We start from the raw sequence: 25,827 nt of genomic DNA on the forward strand, positions 1-25,827 counted from the left end.
GTTTTCTGTTCCCAAAACTAGAATATGTTATGAACAGAGTGGACTAAGTTTAGTAGACTTTACCTTTGCAAAAGTTTTTAAAAAATCGTCATTTAAAAGGAGTGCAAAGGCGAATTTAGTTATTGCACACGCGCACTTCAGAGGTGGCGTTCCCTAACGGAAATGTGCAGATATAGGCTAGAACGCGCCAATAGGATCTTGCAAGCTCGTGTTAAGCTCGGCCCACATCCTTGCTTGTTCTCCCCTCTATGACAAATTTGTTCCCATTGAAAACGGCAGACTGTGGGCTATCTTGATTTAGTTATAAAAATCTTCGGGCCGGCCACGTTGTTAGGATTCCACAAATTAGCACAGCCACAAAGTTAAAATGGGCTGTATCGTAAAAAAATCATGAAAACGAACATTTGCTTTTTGATCATAATTTAAGGTTGGGGTTGATGTTGGCAGAGGTGTTAGGTTTGAAATGATAAGACAAATTATATAAATGGCGGGGTTTATGACTTTGTGGCTGTGGTAACTAGTGACGACCGCGTTGTTTTGCTGCTAAAACAACTAGCTAGTTAGCGGTGCTAGCTAGTAAACAAACAACTGAACTGAATATGTCTGGAACTTCATCAGTAGCTGGTGAAGTATTTGTAGACGCCCTTCCGTATTTTGACCAGGGTTATGATGCAGCTGGCGTCAGAGAGGCGGTAAGTATCTGCTCTATAGGCATAGTTATCAGTTGCTGACTAACGTTCGCTAGTCTAGCTATAGTTAGCTAGCAGGCAAGTAACTGACATAGTTAGTGCAATCAGGGATCCTTAGAACGTCCCTTACCTAAACCTTAATAATTTCACATGTCAACTTTATTGGGATGGCAACAGTGAATGTACTGCTGGTGTACCATAACACTATCGGTGTGATCAAAGCGTAAGAGCGCCTACTAAGTGACTAAAATATCAACTTAAAATGGGGTGACGTCCCAAGGACCTATGATATACATGAGTAAGCCATGGAAGCAAAGTAACGTCACCGTGGCTACTGTCAATAAAAAAGTATTATCTTGCTAATCTGGTCGTGTTAGAATCATGCCTCAAGCAACCGCCATCATCGGCTAACGTACAATAACATACAGTTGCTAGCTAGCCAGGTCACCCCTCAAAGAGGTACGAGTCTAGCTAGTTACTGTAGTACTATGCTGACTGTTCATATGTATTCATTTCCATACACAGGCTGCAGCCTTGGTAGAAGAGGAGACTCGCAGATACAGACCTACAAAGAACTATCTCAGTTATATACCCACACCTGATTTCACTACCTTTGAAGTAAGTATCACTTACACGTTCCACATTCTATTAAAACAAAAAGCCATAAATGAATATGCACATAAAGTCATGCTGTAATATGCTTATGGATTTTGACTGTCAACTGTGATGCTCTACAATTACATTATGTGAAGCAAATACTAATGCTTATATATCACCCATCAGACTGAAATCATGAGGAACGAGTTTGAGAGGCTAGCAGCCCGGCAGCCTCTGGAACTTCTCAGCATGAAGAGGTCAACCCAGTCTACTCTTTTGCACATAGCAAAAAAAGTCCTGTTAAAAAATATTGCTAACATTCAATCACACATTCAGTTCGAAAGGGATGCATTTAAACCCTCGTTGTCCTGAGTGTATACCCAACTGTTTTATTTTTCACCTGTGCAGATATGAGCTTCCTGCTCCATCGTCAGGGCAGAAGAATGACATCACTGCATGGCAGGATTGTGTGAACAACTCCATGGCTCAGCTGGAGCATCAGGCAGTGCGCATTGAGAATCTGGAACTCATGGCACACTATGGCACCAACGCATGGAAGGTCTACAATGAGTGAGTCAGTGGCTGCTGCCTGGGCACAGTAGAGCTCTTCATTTATCTTAAAGTCCAGGAAAGAGTCACAGAGGAAAACCAAACTGATTTGATTTAACAAATGGGGCTCGATTAGTGATTTAAATCGGACAGGAAAGAATATCCTTGTTTTTTTTGTTTTTTTTTAACACATGCTTGTCCTGAGGAGTAAAGTATAGGTTCACAGGAACTTTTTGACATTGCCTTAATATTGGTCATTATTTCACTCTACAGTAACCTGGCCTTTATGATTGAATTGGCTCAAAAGGAACTACAGAAATGTAGGTAAGTAAATGGTGTGAAGACATTCTGTTACGATTTACAAGTCATGTATCACATTCATGGTTAGCTTGTTTAGTTTTAGTTTTGGAAAGAGTCTGACACAAACTGTCAACAAGCTTCTGCATAATGTTTTTTTTTAACAGCCTTTTCTGTTTGTGTGTTATTTTTTGCAGAAAGCAGATTCAGGACTTGAACTGGCAACGAAAGAATGATCAGCTTGCAGGCGGGGCCAAGCTGAGAGAGCTGGAGTCAAAGTCAGTTCTGTAAATGTTGTATTTTTCATTACTGTTCTCTAAATGTGGTATGATTGTCAATGATTTTTAAATCCTTGCTATCTCTCATTACAGTTGGGTGTCCCTCGTAAGTAAGAACTATGAGATTGAACGTGCCATCGTCCAGTTGGAGAATGAAGTTGGAAAGCTCAAACAGCAACAGGGTGATGAGAACAAGGAAAATATTCGACAGGACTTCTAGAACTCAAGCATTGTGCGAGACCCCTTCTACAAAAAATAAAATGTTAAGCTTGCAGCTGAGAACCAACATGAAAAGAAAAGGACTCTCCAAACTTTCAGAAGAACATATTTGCCTTGGCTCCAGAGTTTCTTTACATTAGTGTCAGACAGTGACCATTCAAAAACCATGGGCCGTGTAAAGAACTTTTTCATTGTACCTCGAGATCACTTAAGAAGTGAACTCTGGTCAATTTTTAAATGTTTGTCAATTTAAGTAGTTCTAAAGTGAGGTAGAGTTAAGCATAACTAATGATGCTGTCTACCAAATTCACATGATTTCTTCCCATATAGACAAGCACAAAAACATGCTAGCATGTTTAGAACATTTGTGATACAATAAGTTTTTGTACATGTAATATTTTAATTTTTTAAAATAGAATTATAATAAAATGATGTTGAAACATGTGTGTTTGTTCATGGATTGGTTATGTCTACTGTCAAAAGTACTACCAACTGATGGGCCCTGATTCTTGCCTGTAAAAAGCCTGTCAGTGAATATTAACCAAGTTGAAAATGAGAAGCTATAGAGCCCCACAGTGGAGGTGTCATAATACCAATGAAACCTGGCGGTCAAACGGAATTGGTTCCAATTGTAATTTCACCATAATTTTTTCCCAATAGGGATTTTAGAAACACTTATAAGGGATGTGTTTCGTGTAGGATTACCCTGGTGTGATTATTTAATAACCATGTAAATCTCAAACAAGGTGACTTATCAGCATTTTCAGCTCTATTTACTCTCGATTCAAAAATGCTAATTAGCATGGAAGTAGACATGCAAAACTACAAATCCCAGCAAGCTCCTGCATGTCCTTTCTGACACCTTTGCTGACGGATAATGTGTCAATTTAAAACTTGCACAAGACAGTTCATAGAATTGTCAATTTAAAGAAATGTAGCCAATTTATTCATTACTCAATTTAGTTAATCCAGAGATTCTTACTTTTGCCTCGATTCAGCAGTTTTGTCCAGATTATCATGGCATTTGTAGTTTTTATGATAGCCACATTAGCGTTTCATTTTTGGGGGTTAAATACAGGCAAATAAATTGATAAAAGTCTCCTTGTCCTAGAGAGACCTACACGGTTATCAAAACGTCACGCCAGTGTAAGCCTATATGAAACAGACCTTTTTTAGTGTTTCTAAAATCCCCTATGGGAAAATGAATGGTGGGAAAATGATTGGAACCATATCCCTGATTGACCGCTAGGTATTATGACTCATACTGTGATACTCTATTGCAGAATTCCCTGCTGTCATATGACAATGAGTCAGGCCTACTATTTTTTTTTGCGTGACTAAACTAAGCAAATGCAAAAAAAATTGTGCATGAGATTAGATTTTTATTTTAATATTTCAAATGTTTTGGAAATGTAAAGCATTACTTTGATATTATCCAAACATTAAAATGTCCTGTCATTTTGGGTCCTACGAATTATTTTGGAATGTTTATACTCTGTTATTGACACAGTCAAAGATTAAGACCGTGAATTACGTAATGACGTGGACAACACGTTTTTTACTCGGTACGTAGGACGTCCTGCCGGTTGCGGTTCAAAGAGGAAGGAAGATGGCGGACAACAAAGGCGAAGAGGATATGGAGAGCTCTTCCAAATTAGATTCAGAACCTCAGGGAGAGGATAGCGGAGACCCAGAATTGAAAGATGTGATTCCGCTGATTGCCATAGAGACAAATTTGAAAGAAGGAGAGGATTCACAATCCCAGGAGAATGTTTCCCAGATGCCTAAACCCGCTAACGACGTCGTTAGCGGAGGAGGGGACGCTAGCAGCAACAGCGCGGGCACAGGGGAAGAGGGCAGCATTAGCAGTAATGTTAGCCCAGTTGGGAACACCAATGGTGGGACAACCGAATTGAAAAATGTGAATGCGGTGATTGTCATAGAGTCGAACTCGAAAGAAGGAGAGGATTCACAATCCCAGGATAATATTTCCCAGGTGCCTACACCCGCTAACGTTAGCGGAGGAGGGGACGCTAGCAGCAACAGCGCGGGCGCAGTGGGAGAAGGCAGCACTAGCAGCAGCCCAGTTGGGAACACCAATGGGGGGACAACCGAGTCCTCGGCTGCTGGGGATACTGCTGGAACCTCACCAGCACTCACAACCGATATGTCCCCACCTCCAACAGTTCCACCAGCCAACCCCGTCATCCCAATAAACCTTATGGATACTTGCGCTGTGTGTAAACAAAGTCTCCAGACCCGTGACTGTGAACCTAAACTCTTACCGTGTCTTCACTCATTTTGCTTGAAATGTATCCCACTGCCAGAGCGACAAGTTACCGTACAGGTGCCTGGGCCGAACGGACAGCCAGACACCCACATAGGTGAGTGTAGTCTACTTTGAAGTGGGCAGGGGATGCACAATTGCAAGCTACTGTAGTGTAGGTACCAAGTATCAACAATTATGTATAAACGTTGAGTACCATGCAGCTGCCAAATGGTCAGCAAGCATAATATTGTTTTTCACTGATTACTAGCTGTGATTTGGAGATAGTGTGTGTATATATATATATATATATATATATATATATATATATATATATATATATATATATATATATATATATATAACTCATATTGTGACTCTTACAATAACATGTTTCACAATGGCCCTAATCTAGTTATGGTAATACAACAGCATACTGAATAGGCAACAGCCCCTGGGCCTGATAGGCCGGCTATGGGCTATTCCAAGGTAACACCCAGACTCAGATTTTTTGCTCTAAAATGTGTGTCAAACAAAAACCAATGATTGTAAAGTTAAACAATCCATACAACTCTATGCACAAGGACTATGTAACAATTTCCACAGAAAATGTTACAGAAACACATTTACTCGAAGAGTAAACAGAATATGGTTTGTGCCGTCATTCTGTTAACGTTACCTAACTTTGCGTCTGCACTGCTCTTCAAGTAAATGTACATAGAGTTGCATGGTTCGTTTATGCCAGAAGAAGATTCATATTGAATGTCACATGTGCCCCACAGCCAGATACAGAATATAATTATTCTCAGTTTCTCTTATCAGTAAAGCGCCTTGGCCTAGGACCCAAAATTCAGTTTCACCATCCTTTCTCAAGGTGGGAGGTTTGTCCATCCGCACAACATGATCATTGCATGACATGACAACTACACCAGAATAGGTGTAGGTAGCCTTGAAGTTAAGGCGTTGGGCCAGTAACCGAAAGGTAGCTAGTTCGAATACTGGAACCGACAAGGTGAAAAATCTTGGCATTTAACACAAATAATGTGGAGTTGGGATTTGCAAAAAATATATTTTGCATTCATACATGTGTATAATATACACGTGTAATAGGACAATATAGGCATCCACCTAATTATTTTATATGTATTATACATAGACCTATAATGCCATTGTCAAATCAAATGACAGATGAAACACGGTGCTCTTGATTTCTGCTGAGAATAAATTATTGGCTTTCCAGGTGTAATTATTTGGCATTTTGCAGATTCAATTCACCTACACAGTAATGTCCAAAGTCAACTAAACAACTTTTTGCAGTTTTATGTAATGTTTAGTCCATGCCTATTTTTCCCTAGGCACAATTGTGGATTACTATTTACTTTGACTCTATCAATACTAAATTCTAGTAAACCAGATCTTGTTTCATTAACCTTAGGCTAACTACTGACATTCAAAACTAATTTACATACATTTTATGGGTAAGTAAATGCTTAGGTCTAGATAATGGGCAACCAATAACATAATTCCAGCATTTATTTCTGGCATTAAATCAAGGTAAAATGTTTTCCATTATAGTTGGGACCTTCTAGGGGTGGTCATGTGGACAGACCATGTAGTTAGGCCATGGGCTGAACATGTCTGATCCCCGACCATTACGATACATTTGATAATGCCCAGGAACACTGCCCTTTCTGCTTGCCAGCACTCATTGCCTTCTCAAATGCCATTATGACACATCGGCCTACACCTAGTCTGGTCCTCCAAGATCTGTTTGCGTATTGCAGCCATCCCCTTATGGTCGTTGATGTGCCAAACTTTTGGCATTGACAATGACTATAGGGGGTTGGCTGCAATATGCACAAACAGATCTAGGAGGACCAGACCAGGTGTAGGCCGATGTGTCATAATGGCATTTTCCAGAAGGCAATGAGTGCCGACGAGCAGAAAAAGATCTGGGACCAGCCTATTTCTATTCGATGCCTATGGTATTTTGGCCACTGTGGTCAGAACTACCCATGGGTTGTTCTTTTTTTCTATTATGACCCACTTTGTCTTATCAACATGGCAAAGATTCGATGAATTTGATGTAAAACTTAAATAAACTCCTAAATAAGAATAATAGACCTAGACCTAACTCGTTACAATGCCAGCTCATATTGTCTTATTTGCACTAAGTCTAGGGGGGGGGAATTGCCACTTGGTTTGGTATAAACTACCTACAGCTGATGGTATAGACTCCATACAGCTGATGAATTTGTTTTGGGGAAATGTAAACACTCACATTTAAAGATTGAACTATGGATGCAGTCCATGAGATCGATATCATGGTGTTAAACATATTTTGAAGATACACAGTTTATTTACAAAGATTCAAATGATAATCATAGGCCTAAATTAAGTATTAGGCCAATCATACAATGTTATATTTTGGTTTATTTGCCTTGCCCTCAAGGCAATTGTCTGAATGTGGAATCTGTTTTTAGATTCAATGTAGATATGTAGCAGTACAGCCTAACCATTAAATAAACAAACTTGTGAACTAATGGTACAAGATTGTCAGCATCATATACATGTAGGCTATTCGAAAGGTCCGGCATGACAGGTGCAACAGAATTAGGCTATGTCTATTTAATAAGTTGGCCATTTTCATATTTCCCCTAGTCTGCTTTTCTGTTATATTCAAACATTCATGCATGACATTCTGCCTCACCTATTAGGTCATATAAATGGTATAATGTAACAATAACAGACCATGATTTTGAAAAATGTGAAATTCTATTTCGATACAGTTTTTATGCAGTGCACTGCATGTATGTGTTTTGTATGCGCCCTGACTTGCCTCAGTTCAAAGTCTCACAGCTGCAGTGGCAGATCAGTCTTGGTGGTGTGGTCTCCTAAACCCTTTCAGCTGCACTCACAGCCAATCACTCACAGCCCCTTGCAGCTGGGGCTTACACCAAACCGGCTGTGTGCAGCATGAGCCGGTATAGACTGGCTCAAACTGGATTGAGCTGGTTTGTGCTGCATCCAGTAATGTACTCGGAAATGTAATTAATGGGTTTAAGGGAGTTGAGAGGAGTTAAGTTTGGGGGTGGAGCAGTTAAGGATTATGTATTCAACATTTAGCTGAAGGATATATATTTTCATCACATCATTGCCCACTTTTGATACAGCTCACTGATTTGTGTGTCTCATATGAATATATCAATCTGTCATTATTCAGAAATCTTGAAAATAATATGAAATATTGGGGTGAATATGATAATTGAATGGATTTATAATCCCAACCCTCAAAGGGGAACTGCCTCATCCTCCACCAATGTGTAGCACCCACCTACTTAGGCCCTATAATGTATTTCATAGTCCGCTATTATGGTACTTAACAATTCGGTTGTAGCATCTTTATTATTAATACATTTAAGCACCAACCAATTGTAAAAGGTGAACTGACATGGGAGACGTTTTTTAAACAAAGCTACCCCCACAGTTCAGATTGTAGATGCAATAAAACTCATTTTCATCCCCACAATTTTTTTTGTGGTTGGGACAAGTTGCCAAAAGTTTAAAAGTAGTTGATCCAACTTGATGGTTGCATCCATCTCTTTTCTACACAGGCCTTTTGAATTGCCTCTGACCTCTGTAGTATCTGTATGCAAACTATTAGTGAGAAAATAGTTTTTTGTTGTTGTTGCTGATTTCAAATGATGATTTCTTTGTCAATTTCACCACTTAGGCTATAGGCCTAACCAGTGCTTCTATCTTGTCTCTTTCCTCGGTCTACTCTAGTGAATGTCATGCGGTGTGTAGTTTGTTGTCAAGACTGCAAACAAAGTGACATCATTGACAACTACTTTGTCAAGGACACCACTGAGGCCTCCAAGACTTCAGATGAAAAATCTGCACAGGTATACCACAATTTAACTCTAATTTAATTCAGTTAAGTTCAAGTGGATGGTTGATTTAATACAACTCCCTCATTATCAGCTGCATCTAGCCAAAGTTAGGTATCTAAGTGGCGTTGTGTGTTTTGTCTCATTCAGATGTGCACCAGTTGTGAGGACAATGCCGATACCATTGGGTTCTGTGCAGAATGTGGAGAGTGGTTGTGCAAAACCTGCATCGAGGCTCACCAGAGGGTCAAAATCACCAAGGACCACAAAATCCGCAAGAAAGAGGATGTCTCTGAAGGTAAATTGTCCAACAAACCTAAACACAATATGTGATGGATACCCTAGAATATCAAGTGACAATTTGACATAGCCTAGTTGGACTTGTAGATTGGAGGTTTCTATTTGCAAGTAGAAGGCTCTGGTGTAGGCATTTGGTGACTCTTAGGATGGCTGTAGTTTATCCAGGCCTTATAACTTCACAGCTGACTGGCTGTTGTCATGGTAACATGCTGCAGAATCAGTCAGTGCTCCAGTAGTAGTAGATTGGCCCTGCTGGTTCTCAGTATAGCTGACATGCAGTGCTATACTCTGTATTAATTAATGTATTTCTTTATCTCACATGTTCTTTCACTCTTAAAAACAAATAAAAACAATTGTATTGTTATTGCTCTCTCTATTTCATACTTTTGTTTCTCTCGGTCTCTGTAGAGTCTGTAGGTGTGTCGGAACAGAGGCCTGTGTTCTGTCCCATCCACAAACAGGAGCCCCTGAAACTCTTCTGTGAAACCTGTGACACACTCACCTGCCGGGACTGCCAACTGCTGGAGCATAAGGAGCACAGGTAGGACATGCAGTACTGCATAGACAACATATGATCTTTAGAATAGGAAATCAAAATCTGTAGTGAATTCTGGTCGGTAGTGGTGGTGGATGGTAATAAGTTTGGTTTTGTGTTACATTCACACATATCCAGTGAGGATCGGGCACAATGAGAAAAAACGCAATCTAGTCCAGTGATCTAAGCCTTGGTGTTCCTTGCTGAACAGAGTTTCTCTTCTCTCAGGTACCAGTTTCTGGAGGAGGCCTTCCAGAACCAGAAAGGCATCATTGAGACGCACATGGTCAAACTGCAGGAGAAAAAGACCTATGTTCACTACTCTCACTCTCAGGTGACAAGCAGGTACAGCAGCATTCCCATCTCTCCTGTGAACGGGGCTTGTTTGGCGACTTCATAGCTGCAGGGTGAACTTTCCCCTAGGTACAGATCTAGAATCATCTTCCCGTTCTCCAATCCTAATCTTAACCATAGGTGGGGAAAAGGCTAAACTGACCCAAGATCAGCATCTAGGGGCCACTTCCCCACCCTACAGATATTTCATAAGGGCTTGTTTATGGGTTGAGAAGTAAAGTGCTCTTTTATTGTTTACTAGTGTCTCTAGTTTGAGTGTCCTTGTTTCCATCCCCGTTTCCATCCAGGATAAAGGAAGTTACTGATACCCATAAGAAGGTGGAACATGACATCAAGATAGCCGTGTTCACTCTTATCAACGAAATCAACAAGAAGGGCAAGTATTTACTGCAGCAGCTTGAGGTAAGGCCATCATGGTACCTATGCAAGGAATGCATTTTAACTCAACTCATTATGCTTTCAGGCCTAGAGACAGATTATGCCTAGTCCTGGACTAAAACACCCTTTCAATGGAGATTTTTAATCCAAGACTAGGGTTCGGTAAACCGTCCCTCAGTGTTTTGTCTAGGCCTATGTATTGAGAAGAATGAATACCAAAGAATCACTATGAACTTAATTTGGCTCCTACATTGCCATATGATGTGAAGTTTATTCTGTGACATTACTTGGATACTGTTTTAATTTAATAAAAAAGGGTTCAGCCTTTACCCTAATTACATAGGCGGATGGATGCCTGTTGGTAATGTTTTTCCCTACCGTTTGTCCCATGGTCCTCCAGAGTGTGACTAAGGAGAGGAGCATGAAGCTGTTGACCCAGCAGACAGACATCGCCAACCTGGCCAGGCAGATCCTCCATGTGCTCAACTTCACCCACTCTGCCATTAACAGCGGCAGCAGCACCGCCCTGCTTTACAGCAAGAGGCTGGTACGGAGAACAGATAAACATACACAAAAACAGTCTCAGGGAAAAGCTCGCACATAACCTATTCTCCACAAAGGCCAAAGAGTGCACTATAATATGCAGAAGTTGCCCTATCCTAAATTGATCCTCTCTATAAACTATAGTCTATAAAGTATCTGCAAACCAATAACATCCCAATATCTTCATATGTGCCTGCAGATCATCTACCAGCTGCGCAAGGTTCTGAAGGCTGGACTGGAACCAGTGCCTCAGGCTAATGGAGCTGTTCGCTTTTTCTGTGACCCCACATTCTGGGCCAAGAACGTGGTCAACCTAGGTGAGAGGATTTACTACTCTACATGCAGGGAAGTCTGTTTCTGGCCACCGATGGTACAGTATAAAGCATTGCATAGAACGGGAGATATGCCTCTACCTGCACACTGATGATAGTGCTTCCCAATGGTGACCACAAGATTGGCAGATTGTTTGGCATAGTTTCACAGTTTGGACTCGGTGCATTAAATGTCTGTGCCTTTTTCTTTTTACGCTTGTATCCTTTGCATCGTGGTAGGATGGCAGATCATTTGACACAGTAATGTCTAGGGGACTGGTAAAGACTACCTACAGCTGATGGATTGGTTTGGTATAGACTACCTATAGCTGATGGATTGGTTTGGCATTGACTACCTATAGCTGATGGTTTGGTATAGACTACCTATAGCTGATGGATTGGTTTTGTATAGACTACCTATAGCTGATGGATTGGTTTGGCATTGACTACCTATAGCTGATGGATTGGTTTGGCATTGACTACCTATAGCTGATGAATTGGTTTGGCATTGACTACCTATAGCTGATGAATTGGTTTGGCATAGACTACCTATAGCTGATGGATTGGTTTGGCATTGACTACCTATAGCTGATGGATTGGTTTGGCATTGACTACCTATAGCTGATGAATTGGTTTGGCATAGACTACCTATAGCTGATGAATTGGTTTGGCATTGACTACCTATAGCTGATGGATTGGTTTGGCATTGACTACCTATAGCTGATGAATTGGTTTGGCATAGACTACCTATAGCTGATGAATTGGTTTGGCATAGACTACCTATAGCTGATGGTTTGGTATAGACTACCTATAGCTGATGAATTGGTTTGGCATAGACTACCTATAGCTGATGAATTGGTTTGGCATAGACTACCTATAGCTGATGGATTGGTTTGGCATAGACTACCTATAGCTGATGAATTGGTTTGGCATAGACATACACTCAGTCACTTACTTTAGCCTCTCCTCTCTCACCCCCCCCAACTGTAGGGAACCTGGTGATCGAGAAGATGCCCCAGGCTCAGCACCCTCCCAACATTATGGTGGGGCCCATCTCCCCGGGCCACGGCCACCCAGGCCACGGCAAAAGCCCCGGGCAGATCAATCTGGCCCAGCTCCGGCAGCAGCACATGCAGCAGCAAGCCTTCGCCCAGCAGAAACAGCAGCAGCAGCACCAACAGCAGCAGCACCAACAACAACAACAGCAGCAGCAACAGCAGCAGCAGCAGCAACAACAGCAGCACCAACAACAGCAGCAGCACCAACAGCAGCAGCACCAACAACAGCAGCAACACCAACAGAGGATCCAGGAACAGATGCGTATTGCCTCCCAAATGTCTCAGCAGCACCCCAGGCAGGCTGTACCTCAGATGGTACAGCAGCAGGTAGACTGAGGAGTACTGAATGTCTTTATGTTTTTAGGGTACCATTGTTCTCATCGATAGCAGTGGTGTAGTGGAGGGTAAATGCATTTTCTTACTCACTTAGTTTATTTTGCACAAGCATTTATCCACTTATTGTGGAAAAAGGCATTGAAAATATAGAAAGTGTTAATTTACTCACTGTGAACAGTGATCAGCATTTAACCACCCACCCACTACATCACTGTTCGGAAGTGCTTTAGTCAACCCAGGTTAAATGTTTTTTTGGATCTATAATAGTACTGAATATTATAATCTGTTGCTATAATGATTTTGTTCATGAGTTATACTTTTATCCAAAAATACAACTGCCTGTCCTCTGCTGTGTCTTCTCACTAGCCCCCGCGCCTCATCAGTATGCAGGCCCAGCAGAGGGGCCCCATGAACGGCGGGCCCAACATGTACCCCCCCCACCACCTGCGCTTGCCCCCGGGACAGGGCCGCATGCCCAGCTCCAGCGCCCAGCCACGCATGCCCAACGGCCAGCAGTACTCCCCCATGATGCAGCCCCAGCTGCAGAGACAGGTCAGACTACACCACTTGCATTATGTCCCTGAGGGGATAAAAAGATTTAATGAATTGAGTTATAGTTGAGATATAGATACATTATTACTCCACAAAAGGGAAATTGATCAGTCAACACATCCAAAGGTGATATCCATAAAATAATAAACAAGAACAATCACATATACAGTAAACAATAGGGCGGCAGGTAGCCTAGCGGTTAAGAGCGTTGGGCCAGTAAACAAAAGGTCCCATGTTCGAATCACTGAACCAACTAGGTGAAAAATCGGTTGATGTGCCTTTGAGCAAGGCACTTAACCCTAATTGCTCCTGTAAGCTCTAGAGAAGAGCGCCTGCTAAATGACTAAAATGTAATATGTTTTATGCAGAAACCGGTACTACTGATTGGCACAACTGTTGCCATTTGGTAGTAGGATTTTCACTGTGTATGTATGGGTACCTTTTTGTGTTTAGATGACTGTAGATTCTGAGATGAGCGACCACAGGTTTCGTTTGTTACATCTCACTGGGGTTTGGCACTTTTTCTACTTATACGTGAATGGTAGTCGTTACGGCCGGGACTATACCAGTATCGCGATACTCGTTGGTATCGTGGCAAGGAAACAAAACGCAAAGCCGATTTTAACGTCTTAAGGAAAACATCCCTAATGTTGGAAGCAAACATCATGATGTTGTCTCGAGTCACATTTATTTATTGTCCTAGGTATAGCACACTATATTTTACTTACAGCAGGTTTTTAAAGGACCAAATAGTTCGGTCTGCTTTGTGTTTTTGCCATAGAAAGAATATTGCGATATTGGTATCGTCACAGTCCTATTAGTCGTGTTTCTTGTTGCATGGGCATGATTCGTGAGTATGCTTCCAAAAATGACCTTTCAGCACGTTGTAGACCTGGTAGAATTAAACAATTAATAAATATTCAAACCTGCCGAAAATCTCTAGTTTTTGACTTCCTCCTTCTCTGTCCCTGTAGCATTCAAACCCAGGTCATGCTGGACCCTTCCCAGTGGCATCTCTCCACAACGTGAGCGCTGCCAACCCCACCAGTCCCACCAGTGCCAGCATGGCCAGCGCCCATGCCCACCGTGGCCCCGCCAGCCCCATAGTGGGCGCCATCGACCTCATCCCCTCCGTCACCAACCCAGAGAACCTGCCATGCCTACCAAACATCCCCCCCATTCAGGTGCACACAGCCCTCTGGGACCAGGCACATGTCACGCACTTCCAAATCTCACCATGCCTGCTTCCATTCTCATCCTTTCTCCTGGCCCCCACCCTTTTACTTTTTGTAGATCTGAGGGGAATGGATAAGTATGAGTAATATGATGAATATTCAATGTATACTGCACAAAATATAAATGCAACAATTTCAAAGATTTTACTGAGTTACAGTTCATATAAGGAAATCAGTCAATTGAAATAAATTCATTCGGCCCTAATCTGTGGATTTCACATGACTGGGCAGGGGTGCAGCCATGACTGGGCCCACCCACTTGGGAGCAGGGCCCAGCCAATCAATGAGTTTTTCCCCACAAAAGGGCTTTATTACAGATAGAAATGTGGAGGTCCTGGGCTGGCGTGGTTACAACGTGGTCTGTGGTTGTGAGGCCGGGTGGACGTGCTGCCAAATTTTCTTAAACGATGTTGGAGGTGGCTTATGGTAGAGAAATTAACAGTCATTTCTCTGCCAACAGCTCTGGTGGACATTCCTGCAGTCAACATGCCAATTGCACACTCACTCAAAACTTGAGACATCTGTGGCATTGTGTTTTGTGACAGAACTGCACATTTTAGTGACCTTTTATTGTCCCCAGCACAAGATGCACTTGTGTAAAGATCATGCTGTTTAATCAGCTTCTTGATATGCCACACCTGCCAGGTGGATGGATTATCTTGGCAAAGGAGAAATGCTCACTAACCGGGATGTTAACACATTTGTGAGCAAAATGAGATTTTTTTTAAAATTTCAGCTCACGAAACACTTCACGTGTTGTGTTTTGATATTTTTGTTCAATATAGTTTCTGCCATACTGCTTTATACCTATCTGTGCTCATTGAAGGGGGTAGGAAGCGGAACGGAACCTGGCTCAACTTAGATAAAATCAAATGTGGTGCTCATACATATACATGGCGATGCTTCATCAGAAATGTTCACAAGGTGAACTAAAAATGACCACTAATTCAGTGTTATCCTGTGGCTGGATGTTTGTGGCGCCATCAGCTGGAAGACGCGGGCTCCAGCAGCCTGGATGCCCTACTGAGTCGCTACATCTTAGCCAGCACATACCCTCAGCTGGGCCTGGGGCCCCCCGGGAACATGAACCTCTCCCACGGACCCTCCACACACTCCCCTGGCTCCTCAGGTACTGGAGGACGACTCTACTACAACGAGCACAAACACTTTCTTCACACACAGCTTCAATCCAATCTATGATTTTAAATCATTTGCTCAAATCACTGTCATGGCTATCACGTTTAACGAAGAAATTGTTTTTCTTACATGACTTCTATATTACTGCCTCATCCTTGCTCACTGTCTTATCTCCCACCCGTAGGCTTATCAAACTCCCACACGCCTGTGCGGCCATCCAGTACGTCCAGCACAGGAAGCAGGGGCAGGTAATGACACACAGGCCAAGCACTAGACCTCTGCTCAAACACAAGGGCTCTCGCATTACTGTGAAACAATGATGAGAAAATGACACTATTACATAAAACTGTGAAACATCCATAGGATGGGTAGAAGGTAGCATTGCAGATACTGAACCATTTGAGTAAGCTAGTCACTCCTGAACAATTAATCTCACTGGCATACATAGTTATACATATATTTATGTACGGGAGGTATTTTGTGTGTGTGTCTCATAAGCTGTGGATCTGCGGGTAGGCCAGGGCCAGCAAGCGGCCCAATGGAACAGCAGGTCAAAGTCAAGCAGGAGCCCGGAGCTGAGAAGGAGTGTGGTTTCTCGGGAACCACCACCTCCAACGTCAAAACGGAACAAGGGAAGGATGGAGGGAGGAGCGCGTGCATGGTAACACCTAACTGCCCAGCTCTTTCAGCTCCTTTTAGCTTGCTAGACCAAGATCTAAACTCAGCAAAAAAATAAACATCCTCTCACTGTCAACTGTGTTTATTTTCAGGTAACTTAACATGTGTAAATATTTGTATGAACATAAGATTCAACAACTGAGACATAAACTGAGTAAGTTCCACAGACGTGTGACGAACAGAAATTGAATGTGTCCCTGAACAAAGTGGGGGGGGGGTCAAAATCAAAAGTAACAGTCAGTATCTGGTGTGGCCACCAGTTGAATTAAGTACTGCAGTGCATCTCCTCCTCATGGACTGCACCAGATTTGCCAGTTCTTGCTGTAAGATATTACCCCACTCTTCCACCAATGCACCTGCAAGTTCCCGGACATTTCTGAGGGGAATGGCCCTAGCCCTCACCCTCCGATCCAACAGGTTCCAAATGTGCTCAATGGGATTGAGATCCAGGCTCTTCGCTGGTCATGGCAGAACACTGACATTCCTGTTTTGAAGGAAATCACGCACAGAATGAACAGTATGGCTGGTGGCATTGTCATGTCAGGAAGAGGAAGGGTACCACATGAGGGAGGAGGATGTCTTCCCTGTAACGCACAGCGTTGAGATTCCCTGCCCCAGACCATGACAGACCCTCCAAATCGATCCCGCTCCAGAGTACAGGCCACGGTTTAATGCTCATTCCTTTGACGATAAACGCAAATCCGACCATCACCTCTGCTGAGACAACCGTGACTAGTCAGTGAAGAGCACTTTTTGACAGTCCTGTCTGGTCCAGTTGTTGCCGGTGATGTCTGGTGAGGACCTGCCTTAGAACAGGCCTAAAAGCCCTCAGTCCAGCCTCTCTCAGCCTATTGCGGACAGTCTGAGCACTGATGGAGCAATTGTGCGTTCCTGGTGTAACTCGGGCAGTTGTTGTTGCCATCTTGTACCTGTCCCGCAGGTGTCATGTTCGGTTGTACCGATCCTGTGTAGGTGTTACACGTGGTCTGCCACTGCGAGGACGATCAGCTGTTCGTCCTGTCTCCCTGTAGCGCTGTCTTAGGCGTCTCACAGTACGGACATGGCAATTTATTGCCCTGGCCACATCTGCAGTCCTCATGTCTCCTTGCAGCATGCCTAAGGCATGTTTATGCAGATGACCCTGGGAATCTTTCTTTTTGTGTTTTTCAGAGTCAGTAGAAAGGCCTCTTTAGTGTCCCTAAGTTTTTATAACTGTGACCTTAATGGCCTACCGTCTGTAAGCTGTTAGTGTCTTAACGACCTTTCCACAGGTGCATGTTCATTAATTATGGTTCATTGAACAAGCATGGGAAACAGTGTTTAAACCCTTTACAATGAAGATCTGTGAAGTTATTTGGATTTTTACGAATTATCTTTGAAAGACAGCGTCCTGAAAAGAGGATGTTTTATTTTTTTGCTAAGTTTATATCTAGCAGGTATCGGTCTACCTGAGGCTATCTATATAAGATGCTTGTTTGTTGAACAACAGAGGTTTTCGGCCTCACTTCTTGACGCTAAACCAGAATTCTAAATGTACTTAACCCCGTTTTTTGTTCTTGTGTGTGTGTTTTGTCCCACAGATGAGTAGTTCAGAGAGCAGACGTACTCCCCCTCTCCCCGTGTTGGGCTCTGTGACTTCTGGCTCCTCTGTCCAGGACATCCTCAAGAAGGTGGGGGAGCATGTCAAAACTGAGCCCCAGGACCAGGAGGCCTGCAGTGGGGCCAACAGGCCTGGCAACGCCCCTATCACCACCAGCAGCACATCCACTGTGGCCTCTGCCGCACTGCTGACCAATGGTAAGGGAGCCGCATCCGCTGCCCTGCGCTCTCCACGCACTGCACAGGGGACCAACCAGAGCGGGGCAGGTGGGAAGGAGGACGACCCCAACGAGGACTGGTGTGCTGTGTGCAACAACGGGGGAGAGCTGCTTTGCTGCGACCGCTGCCCCAAAGTCTTCCACATCACCTGTCACATCCCCACCTTGAAGTGCTCCCCGAGGTGAGCCCCGGATGCGCGGCCGGCGTTGACTACAGTAGATGTCAGAATGAGAATGAATTTCATTCATATAGCACCTTTAACTCAAAGCCTTTTACATTGGATGCTGATAACTTGCTATACATCAGCTATCATTTTCCCATGTCTATATATCTGGATTATTGCTTCACATTTTCTTTCTGTTTCTCCCCTCTCAGTGGTGAGTGGATGTGCACGTTCTGCCGGAGCCTGGCAAACCCGGAGATGGAGTACCAGCCTGACGACGAGCCTCGTGACGAGAAGGACAACAGTGAGCAGGGCCTGAGTCCTGAGGACCAGAGGGTCAGTGGAGCCATCCACCTGTAATACCTAGAACATGTCAAACTCTTTCCACAGAGGGCTGAGTTTGCAGGTTTTCACTCCTCCCTTGTACTTGATTGATGAATGAAGGTCACTGATTAGTAAGGAACTCCCCTCACCTGATTGTCTAGGTCTTAATTGAAAGGAAAAACCAGCAGACACTAGGCCTTCCATGGAATAAGTTTGACACCCCACACCTAGGTCTTTCCCTGCTTACAGTTGGAATGACTTTCCATAGGATTAGTAGTTTCTACTGCCACTGCCAATTCAATACATTTCCTCACTACGTACATCAGTGAATTTTCATTGACCCTGTTCCTGGAGAGATATCGCCCTGAACGTTTTCGCTCCAACCTTAATTTAGCGCACCTGATGGTAATAATAATTAGCTGTTTAATAAGCTGAATCAGGTTAGTTACAACTGGGGTTGGAGCGAAAACTTACAGGAAGGCAGCTCTCTGGGAACAGAGTTGTAGAGCCCTACTTTAGATGCCCTCATATTTGAGGAGTGAATCAGTGTGAATGAAGGCAGTACAGCTCTCTAAGGTAGCATAGCGGTTAAGAGCGTTTGGCCAGTAAACGAAAGGTTGCTGGTTCGAATCCCCTAGCCGACTAAGTTTTAAAAAATTGGTTGACGTACCCTTGAGTAAAGCACTTAACCCTAATTGCTCCTGCAAGTCATTCTGGATAAGAGCGTCTGTTAAATGACTAAAATGGAGTATGTGAGTTCCTGGCAACTTGTATTGAGTATGTTTGTAGTCATGAAGCCAGACTCCTTCCATTTTTATTTGCTGCGTTCAGACATTGGGACACATGCCTCAGTCTCTCTCTAGCTGAGGAATGATAAGGACTTGTGTAATGTTCTCCTGCATAACCACCACCCCTATCTCTCACTCCCTGCAGAGGTGTGAGCGCCTCCTGCTGTATGTTTTCTGCCATGATCTCAGTGAGGGGTTCCAGGAGCCTGTCCCTCCCTCTGTAAGTATCTCAAGCATGTAAAAGGCAATGCCACCGTTATTCTGTCTGACCTTGATGGCCAAATATACTCTTCCCCTTTACTGAGTACAGCCTCCTCTGGTTTTCTTCCTTCTTGGGACTTTTTCCTGGCCACTGTGTTTTTTATTATACCATTGGTTTCCTTGGGGTCTTGGCCTGGGTTTCTGTAAAAGCACTGTGTCAACTGCTTATGTAAAAAGGGCTTTATAAATACATTTGATTGGTTTATTGACCCTGCCCTATACACCTAGCACCGCATTACTTAATCATTGTGGCTATAACCATAATGTTCTGTATGTTAAATGAATGAACCAATATGGCTCTCAAACCACAGTGTTCCCCTCTCACCAGATCCCTAATTACTACAAGATCATCAAGAAGCCCATGGACTTGACCCTGGTGAAACAGAAGCTACAGTTGAAGCATGTCCAACACTACCAGAGCCCGAAGGAGTTTGTCTCGGATGTGCGCCTGGTCTTCAGCAACTGTGCCAAGTACAATGAGGTGAGTGGGCATGACTTCCAGGCATGAGGAGATAAAAATAAAAAATAAGGTTTTATTTTTTATTTTTAACCTTTATTTAACTAGGGGAGGGGGCTAATTGATAGTTGAATGGATGCAGGAGGCCACATGCACACTAATACTGTATGCTGACAGTGGGAATACATTATTCAGAAGGTTGATCTTTATCACACCGTTTGGCATGGACTTGTGCACCCACAGGGATTAACACTGGATGACTGAATGCAGTTACTGTGTACTCACACTATACTGTTTGTTGTGAATGTGGTGTTGCCAAACTAATTTGCTGTTTTTCTAACCTGAATATTTTCATGGCCACTAATGTAATGTCTTTCTGGTCAGTTATTTTGTACGTAGTGGGATAGTCTGCTGTCATAAGACTTCTTGATTTGTTTACTGAGGAGTTAACAAAACAAGCAAACCTACAAAGCATTGACTACAATTGCCATAATATATTAGTTCAGAGATTTGTCATTCTAAATAACTTTCTTGCAGAGATTACCCTTTAAACAGCTAATGGGTTGCTTTTTGTCTGTATTCATTATAGCTAACTGTTTCTATCAACAAAAATATAAACACAACATGCATCAATTTTCAAAGATTTGACTGAGTTACAGTTCACAAAAGGAAACATCAATTTAAATAAATTCATTAAGCCCTAATCTATGGATTTCACATGACTGGCACCCCATGGCTGCACACCTACCCAATCAGATCTAGTTTTTCCCCACAAAAGGGCTTTAATCACAAACAGAAATACTCCTCAGTTCCCCTTGTCAGAAGCTATTGTCCCCAGCACAAGGTGCCCCTGTGTAATGATCATGATAATCCATTCACCTGACAGGGGTGGTATATCTTGGCAAAGGAGAAGTGCTCACTGACAGGGATATAAACAAACTTGTGCATAAAATTTAATAGAAATAAGTTTTTTTGTGTATATGGAAAATTTCTGGAATTATTTATTTTGGCTCTTGAAACATGGGACTAACACTTGACATGTTGTGTTTATATTTTTGTTCAGTGTAGTTGTCATTGACTGTGCCACACAAGTCCTGGATCTTGAAGCAGAATTTAGCTTTTTTACAACCAAATGTTATAGAATGGTCCAGACCCTTCAAAAAATAATACATTTAGCGATTTCACTTGTTTTTGTGAAATGTACTGCAAGGGATTAGGGATTTAAAAAAATATATATGTTTCCTCATCCTTGTTGTGTGGTATGGGGGCTCTGAAAAAAACATGAACAAATGCTCTAAAAACACCCACATGCGTAATTTTAGTAACAGAAAAGCTTTCAGAATAGTGATGTAGGTCTTCGGGATGTTGAACACGTGAAATTGTCGTTCCGAACTTTATCTGCAACATTGTATTCCATTTTGTGCGACTCGAGCTGTTTCCCCTATTCAGCTGTTCCATTCTCAGTGTGGCCTGCTGCTATAGGTAACTGCCAAAATAAAGGAAGCACCAACATTGTCTTAATAGGGTGTTGAGCCAACCGAACAACTTCAATGCGCCTTGGCATAAATTCTATAAGTGTCTGGAACTTCCTGTGTGGAAGCACCTTCTTTCAATATACTTTATACCCCTCATTTACTCAAGTGTTTCCTTTTACTTTGGCAGTTACCTGTAGAATGGACGTAGCAGTCGACTTGCAACAAAATGAAATATAACGTTGTGGATTAAGTTCAGAATGCCACAATTTCATGTGTACAACATGTAAAGACCTGCAACAATATACTAATAGCTATTCTGTTTCTAAAATGACTAATTTGGGTGATTTTGAAGCCTTTGTTCATATTTGTCAGAGCCCACATATTCCACAAAGAGAATAAGGAAATGAAGCGCTGGTTAGTGGTAAGTGAAATTGCACGAAAAGGGTCTGGTACCTTTTTTAAGATGCTGTTTACATCAAAATTAGATTTGGTTGTAAAAAAAAAAGAAAAAGAAGCTACATTCTCCTTTTTAGTGTAATAATGAATAGTTTAAATCTGATACTAATCCAAATACTTAACTTTTTTAATGCAAAAGACTTGTCCCATGTGTGTAGGATTTTCATCTTTGGCTTTGTAAGTCAACATGTGTATCTGAATTGGACCTTTTGATATAGTGTCGAACATGTTTTCAAGTGATGTGTTTAGGGGGAAAGGTAATTTACAAAGTGGTTGGTATTCAACATTGATTTGAAATGGAACAGAGGGAAACAATATGATACCTTGAGAAAATCAATGAGGAACTGAGTTGTGATAGTGACGTTAAAAGATTACCTATTAACTGCAGTTGACATAGTCAGCAGTTCAGCTCAATGTGCCATATATGCTACTTATGCATAAGTTACGATTTCCAAGGACACTTACTAGGTATCAGTGAAGGAACTGTCAGTGTCAAGGATAGTATATCAAGCTAAACAATTTAGCAGAGAGAGAAAGTGAAAGCTGTCACTCCCAGGAATATGCCAGGACCCAGAGCAAGGCTATGGATGCTGTTCAGAATTCTCTCAGCAGGCAGAAGCAGCCAGGTAAAGACAGACCATAGACTAGACTAGCTTGGAAATGTAATGACAAGATTTACCCAATGACTGTAAGCTGCAACCTCAGTAAGTGAAACAAGTTTATGGAGGGATGACAGACACAAACCATATTTGGACACAAGTTCACTAAGGAGTGTATTTTCCTTAGGCCCAAAGACCTAGGGTAGTGACGGTACACATGGTTGTTACCTATAACCTGTCTGTACTGTGAAATCCCCCCCTCCCCTTCTGCTTTTTTGTATTTTATTGTACTGTTATCGCCCCTTTTTTAGATGTCTCGAATAATCCAGGTATATGATGAGGAGAAACAGAGTAATGTGCAGGTAAGCTGTTTCTAATACACATGGAGGGTAAAGGTTCAGCTGCCCACTCTGCCACTAGGAATGTTAACCCACTAATGTACTCCTCCCATTCCTTACCCATTCATCCCTCCTGTTCAATGGTACCCGCACACCCCACCTCGCCCTTCCTCATACTCTCCCCCTCTTTCCTTCCCTCCCTCCCGGCAGGCGGACTCCGAGGTGGCGGAGGCAGGGAAAGCTGTGAGTTTGTACTTTGAGGAGAGGCTGCTGGAGCTCTATCCAGATGAGAGTTTCCCTGAGGTACCAGAGGAGCCCGAGGTACCAGAGGTTCCCGAGGAGCCCCAGGCCCCAGCTGGAGAGGGAGAGGAGGCGGATCTCACAGAAGACTCCGAGGATGAGTTTGTGCAGCCTAAACGCAAGCGGTTAAAAACGGATGAAAAGCCGATGCACATCAAGTGAGAATCATTGTGTTAAAAGAGGAAAAGAGAAGGTCAAGAGAAGTGAAAGGATTTTGTCTTCCTCATCTCATGTTTTTTGCTTTTTTTCCCTTTAAGACCACATACGTAAAATGCAGGACCTATTGTACAAATGTACAGGTTTATTTCATCCTTTTCCTCTTTTTAAAGAGTTATTGTAAAATAGAAATTAAATCAATCTGTGTTTCCGGCAAACTGGACTTTTTAAAGACCTCCATTTCCTCTTCTGTGGCAATTTATGGATGTTTAAGAAAGTGCTTGTACAGATTTTAAAGTATGATTTGTTTTAAAGTATAATTTTGTTTGCAGTAGTTAAATGAATAATACGTCTTTTTTTCTATTATCATTTATGTTTGTAAATCTGTGAAACTTGCTTTATAAAGTATCTGAAACTCCTATTTCCCCTAATCTTGATGTACTATAAAGTTTGACATTAATTACCTACCAAGTATTTGTTGTATGTTTGTTGAAATATTTGACCTGCTGTAAATAAGAGAAAACAAATGAGGAAAAACCAGTGATTTGTTTGGTATTTCATCAATAAATAAAATATGTTCAAATATTTCCTGTAAATAGTATTGATATCAATGTTGCAAGACAAGACTTCATTTCAGGCTGAGAAAACATTTTTTTTTAAATCAACTGCCCCTAAGAACCAACTTCTCTGGTTTCAAATGGCCTATGTGGCATCTATATGAGTACATTTGTTAATGAAGTCGATCTTGTCCCAAACTGTGATTTGTGAGTATGTCACGATTTACTGCAGGGATGGCTATGGATTACTTGCATGCCCACTTTAGCCAATTATGGCCAATAGCCCAGATACAGCAGGTTGTGGCCCGCCCCCAACTGCCATGTGGACATTTGTTATCAAGTCTACATATGGGTGCACAGGCCGAACTGCATTATCTGCACTGGAGCCTTCAGTGACATGCAACCGGTTGAATAGCTGGAAAATGGCACGTGTTTCAGGCAGAAATGTGGCTGCAGTGAACTTCAGCTGTATAAAATACTACAGTGGCATATTGCTGCCACTCAGCAATATTTTTTTATGACTATTACGAAATTAGATCACATTAGGTAATAATTAAATAACTCGTTATGAGAAAAGTCACGTTATAACGAGAAAGATGTATTTATTGCAAAATAACTATGTTGTATTTTATCAGAAATTGCCTTTATTGTGCTGAAACGTTAGCATAGGCTACTTGGCACGCTTCCTCTTTTGCACAGGTTGACATTATGTCCAGTTTGCTTGTGTTGATTAACTTGTATTTTCTCCTCGGTTTGAGGCATTATGCGATATTAGTGTCATTGAGCATAAAGGGTCATGCATTGTAGGGAAATCGGAGTTCTCTATGGCTGTACAGCAGATTAAAACAATTATCGGACCTCGACGTTATTCCTTGATCAACTGGGCGGACTTGGAAAGCTTCATGGATACAAACTAATGCATCTTAAATGGTTCCAAACAGGTGGTGACCCAAAATAGTCAGACGTTTACTTCATATCCCCATGGACTGTACATTTGGACCTAAGTCTCTGGAAAGGGGATTAGTAGCTACCTGAAATTTCACATTTGGAAGGTGCATTGAAGCTATTAGGTAGCATGATTAGCATTTCTAGCACAACCAGCTAGTAAACTATATCCGAATTATGCACTGAAATTCGCCACTCGAGAGGATCACTATGGTAGATTTGGCTATTCTCAAGAACAAGCAAGTCCCTATCTGAGAACAATTTCCGACTGATCAAGCGTACTCAATGAGCGCTAATTTAATCAAAAGTGCACTACAGTGGTTTGGAAATATGACATTTCAAAAGGAGTCAAATGATTATTAGGAAAACCTTTAGTCATTTGGATGTCGTCAGAATGACTTTAGATGTATAACGTTAGCTAGCTAAATTTGAGGGCAGACCAACTCAGATTTGAGCTAGCTACAGTTAGCATTGCTGGCTATTGTTGACGAACTTTGTTAGCTAACGACATTGCCATTCATTTGACGACATGATAATGATGGCAGTTGTTTTCTAATAAACATTTGCCTACTTTAGCAATGTCATATTTCCAGGACATTATAATGTTAATTACACGAAACAGTTCTTAGCCTCCACCTATCACAACTTTTGGGCACAGCTATGCCACATATTTGTATAACTACACCAAGATAGACCACAGCCTGTCGATTCCAATTTTAACAAATTAGTCATAGAGGGGAGAACCATGCACGAGCTAGCGACATCCTAGCATTTATCTGCATATTTCCATTAGGGAACGCCTACTCTGTGAAGTGTGCGATAACAAGTCTCTGTTGCACTCCTTCTAAACAACATTTTTTTTTTTACAACTTTGGCAATGGTTAAAGTCTCCAAAAGTAGTCACTATGTTCATAGCATATGCTAGTCTTGGGAACAGAAAACTGTATTGAGATCAAATGTTTAATCGATGAGAAAATGCGCAGAATGC

General features: G+C 42.1%; 2 protein-coding genes across 23 annotated transcripts; both read left to right on the forward strand.

Annotated features, from left to right (window-relative positions):
• The first annotated feature begins 243 nt into the window (after window positions 1–243).
• Window positions 244–3,073, forward strand: LOC110492257 (pre-mRNA-splicing factor SPF27). The gene is made up of 7 exons (XM_021566423.3): window positions 244–692; window positions 1,215–1,307; window positions 1,473–1,543; window positions 1,695–1,856; window positions 2,109–2,159; window positions 2,330–2,410; window positions 2,504–3,073. The coding sequence occupies exons 1-7, from the start codon at window positions 600–602 to the stop codon at window positions 2,628–2,630; spliced, it is 678 nt and encodes a 225-aa protein (XP_021422098.1). The 5' UTR covers window positions 244–599; the 3' UTR covers window positions 2,631–3,073.
• Window positions 3,074–3,951: 878 nt separating this feature from the next.
• On the forward strand, window positions 3,952–23,922 carry LOC110492258 (E3 ubiquitin-protein ligase TRIM33). Of its 22 annotated transcripts, none has more exons than XM_036947210.2 (21): window positions 3,952–5,013; window positions 8,682–8,800; window positions 8,936–9,083; window positions 9,494–9,626; window positions 9,849–9,965; window positions 10,262–10,376; window positions 10,753–10,899; window positions 11,095–11,212; window positions 12,197–12,591; window positions 12,967–13,152; window positions 13,606–13,662; window positions 14,127–14,336; window positions 15,375–15,516; window positions 15,709–15,772; window positions 16,023–16,185; window positions 17,783–18,201; window positions 18,396–18,519; window positions 19,441–19,515; window positions 19,885–20,037; window positions 22,855–22,905; window positions 23,092–23,922. In XM_036947210.2, the coding sequence occupies exons 1-21, from the start codon at window positions 4,239–4,241 to the stop codon at window positions 23,341–23,343; spliced, it is 3,963 nt and encodes a 1,320-aa protein (XP_036803105.2). In that variant the 5' UTR covers window positions 3,952–4,238; the 3' UTR covers window positions 23,344–23,922. The 22 variants fall into 22 exon arrangements, with proteins under 22 accessions (XP_036803105.2, XP_090059460.1, XP_090059458.1 ...); XM_090203334.1 differs by having other exon boundaries at window positions 16,041–16,185; XM_090203332.1 differs by having other exon boundaries at window positions 11,095–11,211; window positions 12,193–12,591.
• The last annotated feature ends 1,905 nt before the right edge of the window (window positions 23,923–25,827 follow it).

This window comes from Oncorhynchus mykiss, chromosome 16, assembly GCF_057628025.1.
Source record: "Oncorhynchus mykiss isolate SJ-2025 chromosome 16, ASM5762802v1, whole genome shotgun sequence".
Lineage (NCBI taxonomy): Eukaryota > Metazoa > Chordata > Actinopteri > Salmoniformes > Salmonidae > Oncorhynchus > Oncorhynchus mykiss.

What these genes read in the sequence shown, in the direction of transcription:
- LOC110492258 (XM_090203332.1), top strand. Translation starts at nt 4,239, where the DNA reads ATGGCGGACAACAAAGGCGAAGAGGATATGGAGAGCTCTTCCAAATTA. An exon ending in CAGATGAAAAATCTGCACAG is followed by an intron (nt 8,801 to 8,935) that starts GTATACCACAAT and finishes TGTCTCATTCAG; the next exon opens with ATGTGCACCAGTTGTGAGGA. An exon ending in AGGAGCCTGTCCCTCCCTCT is followed by an intron (nt 19,516 to 19,884) that starts GTAAGTATCTCA and finishes CCCTCTCACCAG; the next exon opens with ATCCCTAATTACTACAAGAT.
- LOC110492257 (XM_021566423.3), top strand. Translation starts at nt 600, where the DNA reads ATGTCTGGAACTTCATCAGTAGCTGGTGAAGTATTTGTAGACGCCCTT. An exon ending in CAGCTGGCGTCAGAGAGGCG is followed by an intron (nt 693 to 1,214) that starts GTAAGTATCTGC and finishes TTCCATACACAG; the next exon opens with GCTGCAGCCTTGGTAGAAGA. An exon ending in CTGAGAGAGCTGGAGTCAAA is followed by an intron (nt 2,411 to 2,503) that starts GTCAGTTCTGTA and finishes CTCTCATTACAG; the next exon opens with TTGGGTGTCCCTCGTAAGTA.